The sequence below is a fragment of the Triticum aestivum genome, chromosome 6B, assembly GCF_018294505.1.
Source record: "Triticum aestivum cultivar Chinese Spring chromosome 6B, IWGSC CS RefSeq v2.1, whole genome shotgun sequence".
NCBI classification, from domain to species: domain Eukaryota; kingdom Viridiplantae; phylum Streptophyta; class Magnoliopsida; order Poales; family Poaceae; genus Triticum; species Triticum aestivum.
The window spans coordinates 39,520,762-39,528,871 of record NC_057810.1 but is presented as its reverse complement, the minus strand read 5'-3'; the positions used below and the strand labels follow the sequence as shown (position 1 = coordinate 39,528,871).

General features: G+C 44.6%; 1 protein-coding gene across 1 annotated transcript; it reads right to left on the bottom strand.

The window, feature by feature from the left end:
* Nucleotides 1-1,216: 1,216 nt before the first annotated feature.
* LOC123133354 (ATP-dependent DNA helicase DDM1-like) lies at nt 1,217-4,616 on the bottom strand. Its single transcript, XM_044552845.1, has 5 exons — nt 4,486-4,616; nt 3,696-4,030; nt 3,440-3,626; nt 3,163-3,347; nt 1,217-2,012 (listed from the first exon to the last, which is right to left on the bottom strand). The coding sequence occupies exons 2-5, from the start codon at nt 4,028-4,030 to the stop codon at nt 1,460-1,462; spliced, it is 1,260 nt and encodes a 419-aa protein (XP_044408780.1). The 5' UTR covers nt 4,486-4,616; the 3' UTR covers nt 1,217-1,459.
* Between the last annotated feature and the right edge of the window lie 3,494 nt (nt 4,617-8,110).

Sequence of the window (8,110 nt, the reverse complement as noted above, 5' to 3'; positions counted from 1 at the left end):
GAGGAAAAAGGAAAATAAGAAGAGGAAGAAAGGAGAAGAAGAGGAGAGGAAGAAGAGGAGAAATAAATAAGAACAGGAAAAAAGAAGAAAAAGAAGAGGAGAAGAAGAGGAGAAGAAGAAATTGCAGATTCGGTTTATACCTTCAAAGGATCAAGTGGCTGATGGATTTACCAAAGCACTGTCAACAGGATTGTTTGAAGAATTCAAGCGTAATCTGAAGTTGAGAAGTTCAGATTAAGGGAGGATGTTAAACACATTGTTATGAGGCTGTTGGGCTGAGTATCTCTTATATCTCGATGGAGTAGTTAGGTGTTGTATCTCCTTCTATCTCCTGTTTAAGATCTCCTGTAATATCTCTTGTTGGTTAGATAAGACTCTGCCAACTCTTGTAACACAAGTCATCAATCAATATATAACCTATGCGTCTCCCTGTTGGGAGTAGGAACGCTTACCCAAAGTTTTTACAGGGCTGACAACCAAGCCCACTAGAATTTAACCCCGACTGTGATGCCGAAGTGAACTAACAATCATTGTGTTGAACACAACAAATTATCTTCCGGAAAAAATGAAGAATATGTAGACCAAAGGTGTTCTTTGTTTATTATTTATGTTTTATTTAAGGTAAAGCACCACACCATTTCATTTGTATTGAACACACTGAAAGTTACAAAGGTTGGGGCTTTCTATAACTAAGTAGTGGTACACCGAGAAAGAGAAAAGCCTGAAAGCCTCTTGATTGGTGAAGTACTTCACCCCCATCACAATAGGGGCTGCCATCTGGGAATGGCACACTTAATATGTAGGTATATTTTCAGTTGTCGTAAGGGTATTCGTAGAGATTTTCCTTAGGTCAATCCTGTTTGCTCTGTTTTCTGTTTTTGTCAATGAGATGACGTGCTGGTATACAGTATACTGACATCTGCCATCAAAGTCCCCTGTGCCCTGCTAGTTGATTTAGTGTATTCTGATTTCAGGGGATATTTTTATTAATTGTCCTTCCATTATTCAGATCCTTGGACTCTAATAGTCCAAATACACATTTGTTTCACTATTCAGGCACTCCATTATTTATTTCTCGAAGTTAAAACCTCTAGCATTTTTTTTGCAGAAAGCTGACAGATGTATCGATACTGAAAGAAGTAGCAGAAACACATGTATCTGAGCAGTTTATTGCGACAATTTTATCACGCGTCACAAATGTAAATGACACTGCAGCTGAGACATAAGCAGACTTCATACTAGTTAAAATGTTAAGGGCGACACGATAATAACTCCATGTATACATACATGGCACCTGGTCCATGGCAGACATCGTTCCAACATTAGCGAGACTAGTTACCACTACTTGGGAGGGGAGCATCAGGAGCATGACTTCAAAAGTTTACCTAGTCCACGGTTCAACATCTAATTAAACATGCAAGTACATTCAAACTGCTGGAGCAATGTATGGAACAAAGTACTACTTGCTTCCAATCTCCATGAGCAGCCAATCCTTTCTCATGTCCATTGGGAGCGCCATAAGAGATTCCAATAGGCGATCATCACGGATAAGACAACTGTAGGCTCTCAGAATATCAGTACGGGCCAAGTAAGGTATCTCTTTGAGTGCCTTGAAGATTGATTCAGAGGAAGATGACTTCGCCATTTGCACACGCACAGTCGGATTTCTTTCGCTGACCAGGGAGATAGATACATCATTTGTTCGTGGCCTCTTAATAGCCTTATTAGCTTCCACTTCCAGGCCTACTTCATCACCAGTAACACCAACAACTCTTGCTGCTACCTCTTGACAACTCCCAGCATCAGTCCTTGCGCCTTTTGTTGCTGCATGGTCATTTGAGCATGTAACACTAATTGCATCCGAGTTCTGGACAACTTTAGTCTTCTTTACTACGTCCCGCTCCATGCCCCGTAGAAGGAATGGGCGCAAAATGGCATTTAGCTTTGAAAGAAGGGTCCTTCTTTCCTCTTCAGTTTGTTGTTCCTCAACTTCTTTCCCAGATTTATCAAACCTTTAAAGAAGATTGTTGTCAGCCAGAGGCAAAAAAAAGTAATACATAGAATATTTTAATGAGTAGCTTCAGCGTCTTTGTGTTGCAATGTAACAAAAATGACAACCAAACTATGCCTAAATAATTGCTAGAAAGATATCAATGGTACTTGATTCATCAGTAAGGTTTTCAGCAGACATAAGTTCTGTAGATCTATATTAAGCACTTCAATGTTACTTGGTTTCATCAATATACAACAGAGTTAAGCAAAATACAAAGTATAAAATCAACAATAATGTTTAGTAGACAATTTAGCGACAATACAGTTAATATAATTTTTACATGCAGCTATAGGAGAATATTTGTTCCAAGAGTCTTTATATGAAGTATAAACCTACCATAATGTTTTGTAAGCTGGTAACTGTAGCATTTAGTTTGTTTACTTTCTGTAAAACTGAACCTTTAGTTGGCATCCATCATAATGTGTCTTGTATCTAAGTAAATAATGAATCTGTTCCAAGAGTAGTATTTAAATAGAGAAATCACTGCAATTATTAGTTTCCAACAGATAACAGATAGTAAGAGAATTTGTATATCCCTAGTTTCACAGATCTGTTCACATCGGTTTACTAACTTTTTTTTTGAAGCAAAACAGTGAGGTAAAACTCACTGCAACTTTTATATAAAGACAGAGAACAGGTTCATCATAGAGAAGACAAAGAAACCAAGAAACAAAAGAACAAATGAAAAAGACTAATCCTGGCAGGCTAAAGATTACATCAGAAAGCCAAGTCTTAAAGGCATTGGCATATCTTCTATTGATTCTATAGCCCAGCAGAGGGTTTAATCAAATATGTAATCCTTAGGACCATTATACCTCAACAAATCTAGATAGATGTCTTGGCTAGAATAACCACGACATGTCTATTCTGTTGAATTTATACACAAATGATCCAAACTATTAATATAACAACGGGCCGATGACATGAAAAGTTAACCATTCTGGAAGATGGGTAATATTGCACCAGAAAATTCAGCTAACTATGAATATAACAAACAAGGAGTGTTTCCAGCTCATGAAGAACATGAATCAGACACAGAATAGCATGTATAGAATGTGCATAAGGTAAGGGGTCGTCAATGGTTTGGGTGTTAACTAAGCAAATCATACCATGAATCAAATCCCTCACGAGATGAGAACGCATCAGGCAGAGCAAAGTTCAATAGTGACCACAGCTCAGCTAGGTTATTTTGAAAAGGTTCCCTCATCAAAAGGAGCTTATGACCCATTGGACCCATTGGCTGGCGCTTTACCTCCTCCAACATTTCACGTTCCCATTTCTTCAGTTCATGACCCTGGAAAAAGAAGTATGGAACTGACTTTTAAATACAAAAAACGGTAGAAATGATAAAAAGGACAATGATTTAGATATGTGTTCTTTCATCACCTCGTCCACAATAACGTATTTCCACTCACACTTTGCTAGCCATTTTTGTTCTACCAGGACCATGTTATATGTAGTCACTATGATGGGGAAATCAGGGCCAACAGTTTTGGGCCCAAACTCTTTCCTCAACCTTGCCCGACACGATCGGTTTCCAAGATAAACCATTTCCTTCATATTTGAATGCTCCCTGAAACAAGGTATCCCCATGTAAGGCATCAACTAACAGTGAAATACAATGTAAATCTAGAAACTTTACCTTATAAAATTCGACCAGGACAAAACACCATTGTGATCCATAGAAGTAACTATCATGTACGGACCATGCTGACCATTCCGTTTGAGATCAGCAAGAAACGAAAGTGCTGGGATCATTCCTTGAGAGCCCATTTGATCCCCTAGTATCCCATTTAGCCGACTCTGCCACATCAATGTTATCCACTGAACTTCCTTCTCCCATCTTTCTACATTCGCGAGGTTAGCCCACCCAGCAGTAGATTCTATAGGGATTTGTTCTGCCACTGCCAGGATACCATCCACGATCCTGCTGAATAGTTTCTTAGGATCTGAAGCAAGTCTCGCAGGTTCCTCCATCTTCACACAAAGGACACCAAAAAGGAATGTCAGAGAAATTCAACATACAAAATACACAAATCACCGCAACAAAAGCGAAATTACATGGTCCATCTAGAGATCTAACCACCCTAAATTGCGCTTCACTAGTGTCCCCATACGAAGCAGAGAAGGGCTAGAAACCCCTGACTTACTGATGAAACACGCCGTGAATTAGCGGCCATCTAGAACCCTAATTAACCAGCACCACGTACGCCAACCCCCATACCGCAGAAGATGAGCTAAAACCGTACTCTACCGAAACGAACACTCTAGCAGATCGGAAGAAATGTTCACTATGTTACAGGAAATCTAGCTCAAATTGCACTGGATGGGCGTGTATTCTTCAAATAAAAAAGGGGGCAAAATCCAAGAGAAAGAAACAAATCTGATTTAACTTTCGGTGAATCCATCCAGGCTGCGGAAAGATGCCGTACCTCGGGATTTCGATCTCCGTTTGCGGGGACAGCGGGCGAATCAACCGGAAAATGGAAATCGCTGGAGGAAGTTGGTAGTAAGGAGGAGCGGCAGGCAGAGGGGAAGTGTGGGGGATACGATACCCCTTCGTGAGAGGGCAGAGGACTCTGAAAAGAAATGGCGCGCGTTTCAGGCGGGAGAGCGAGAGAGTTGGCGCGCGTATGCTTTGGGCCGCCTCAACTTACCCACTCAGGAAAGCGTAGGCCCACACGCATACATCCATAACTAACCCTTCACTTACAGCCCATGACGGTCCATGGACACCACGACGCAAGTTTCGTTTCCTTTTTCATTTTGAGAGAAGTCCATATTATAACTCTGAACTACCACCAAAGTCTAAGAGCATCTCCAACAGACGCGCCAAAAGACGCGTCCGCGCGGTAAAATCGTTTTTAGCGCGTGCGGCCCGGTTTCGCGCGCTCCAGCGGTGGCGGCAAACTACCGCGCGCGGGAGAAAGCGGCAGCTGGCGCGGTAGATTTGGCGCGCCGCTTCGCGCGCGCCTATAAAATCCGGCGCTCGCCACGCGCTCAACCACACTGCCACACGCCCTCCTCCTCGCCACCTCGCCACTCTTTCTCGCCGCTTTTCCCGCCACCACCGTGCCACCATGCCGCCGCGCCGCCGGCGTTCTTCGGGCTACTGCGGCGTCCGCGAGCGCCCCAGCGGCTGGTACTCCGCCGAGATCCAGTCCGGTGACGTCCGGCTCGGCCTCGGCTCGTTCCGAACCGTGCACGAGGCGGCCCGCGTGTACGACGCGGCGGCGTGGCGCTTGGAGAGGCCCCCCGTCGCAGATGAACTTCCGGGACGTCTTCACGCGCGAGCAGGCGCAGCGCCTCGCCCCTCCGCCTCGTGTCATCACCGACCAGGACCGTGCAGACCATGTTCGGGAGCAGCGCCGCCTCCTCGTCGCCGAGGAGGACGAGCAAGCCATGGCGGAGTGGTGCCGTCGCCACCCGGAGGACGTCGCCGCCAAGAACGCCTTCTAGGCAGAGAGGACGGCAAGGCGCCGCGCGGAGCGTGCCGACAGGCGTCGGCGCAAGGCACTGACCTTATCGCAGTGCGATATCGTCGAGAACGGCGGGCAGTCAATCTTCTCCCCCAACGATCTGCGTTGGGATGACATGTGGCTCGATACCACGGACAACACCACCGAGGATGATGATGACGGCTGGGAGTCACTGTAGTTTTTCTCGTTGCACCGTAGTTTTTTCTATCTAGTTGCACCGATCTATCTATGCTTTGGAACTATGTAAAATATCTTTGTATCCTTTTTTATCTATGCTATGAACTATGTATCGTTTTTTATATATGCAAAGTTATTAAAAATGTTTGAGCGAGAGCGCGCGCTGCATTTTAGTGCGCCTGCTGGAGCTACCACTAGTAGAAAACGGGGCAATGGTCCAGGCCAGGTCAGCCCATTAGTCCCGGTTCAATCCAGAACCGGGACCAATGGGAGCATTTGACCCGGTTTGTGAGCCCCGGGGGCCGGCCAGGCCACGTGGGTCATTGGTCCCGGTTCGTCTGGACCTTTTGGTCCCGGTTGGTGGGACGAACCGGGACCAATGTGCCTCGCTCCTGGCCACCTATCATTGGTCCCGGTTGGTGGCCTGAACCGGGACCAAAGGCTTCCCTTTAGTCCCGGTTCAAGCCACGAACCGGGGCCAATTAATTTCCTATATATACCCCTCGCCCGCAAGCAGAGCACTCCCACTACTCTGTTTTTCATGGCCGGCGAGGAGAGAGCTTTGTGGTGCTCTAGCTCACCTCCTATGCACACGAGGTGTTCGATAGAATGCCCGAGCCACACTACTTAAGCTTTCTCCTCTCCAAGCTCGACCTCCAAGCTCCATTTTCTTCAATATTTGTCTAGATTTAGCGGTCCGTCACGTCTCGTCCCCGTCTTCACCGCTGTCGATCGCCCGCGCCGATCTCGTCGCCGGCACCACCGTGGTGAGCCTCTTGTTCTTATCTTCTTTCTGAAAGGAAAAAAATAATTCTTACTTGTATGTTTATATAGATACTTGTATAATTTTCTTAGTTTTATTATTGCATCTTATATAGTGCGATGGTTTTGGTATCCGCCCCCGTCGGCCCTCATCCTGTCTATGATTCGGATGTGGTATATATTATCTTTTCATAACTATTGGTTCATTTATTGTTTATGACAATTATGCCGACCAACGTGACATAGATTTTATTTATCTAGGAGGTTGTTGAACCGGAAATTCCAACCGACCCTATTGTCGAGAGGTTAAATTTAATTGAAAAAGAAAACAATTTCTTGAAGGCAAAAATTATAAAAATTGAGGAGGAGAAGATGATATTGGAGTTGCATGTTGCGGATGTCATCGATGATCACAAGATCAAGATGGATGCAATGCGCTTGAAGATTAGAAAGATTAGAAAATATGCCATTCATACCAAGGCTTGGTATCATTATGTCGTTGGATCAGTTGTTACATTGGTTGCGATTATGATCGCATTTGTTTTCGCATTGAAATGTTTTACATAGTTTCAATGTATGGTTTAATTAATTTAGATGCTCTGCAGAGCTTTATGTTGTTAGATGACAACTATGTATGTACTTTGGTTTTAATGTGATGATGAACTTCTATTAATTTGGTCACTTAATTATCTATTCATGATGTTCTGTAATGGTTTTTGACACACTTAATTATATATAATGCACGCAGATGAACCGACAATGGATGTACGGTGACAGACACACCTCCGAGTACATTAAGGGCGTGCATGATTTTCTCGAAGTGGCTGAGGCAAACAAGCAGAATGGTTTTATGTGTTGTCCATGCCCTATATGTGGGAATACGAAGTCTTACTCTGACCGGAAAATCCTTCACATCCACCTGCTTTACAAGAGTTTCATGCCACACTATAATGTTTGGACGAGGCACGGAGAAATAGGGGTTATGATGGAAGACGGCGAAGAAGAAGAGTACGATGACAACTATGTGCCCCCTGAATACGGTGATGCTACTGAACATCAAGAGGAACCAGACGATGTGCACGATGCTGCTGCAACAGGCGAAGCTGCTGAAGATCAAGAGGAACCAGACGATGTGCCTGATGATGATGATCTCCGCCGGGTCATTGTCGATGCAAGGACGCAATGCGAAAGTCAAAAGGAGAAGCTGAAGTTCGATCGCATGTTAGAGGACCACAAAAAATGGTTGTACCCCAATTGCGAAGATGGCAACACAAAGCTCGGTAACGTACTGGGATTGCTGCAGTGGAAGGCAGAGAATGCTGTGCCTGACAAAGGATTTGAGAAGCTACTGAAAATATTAAAGAAGAAGCTTCCAAAGGATAACGAATTGCCCGACAGTACATACGCAGCAAAGAAGGTCGTATGCCCTCTAGGATTGGAGGTGCATAAGATACATGCATGCCCTAATGACTGCATCCTCTACCGCGGTGCGTACAAGGATCTGAACGCATGCCCAGTATGCGGTGCATTACTGTATAAGATCAGACGAGATGACCCTGGTGATGTTGATGGCGAGCCCCCCCCCCCCCCAGGAAGAGGGTTCCTGCGAAGGTGATGTGGTATGCTCCTATAATACCAC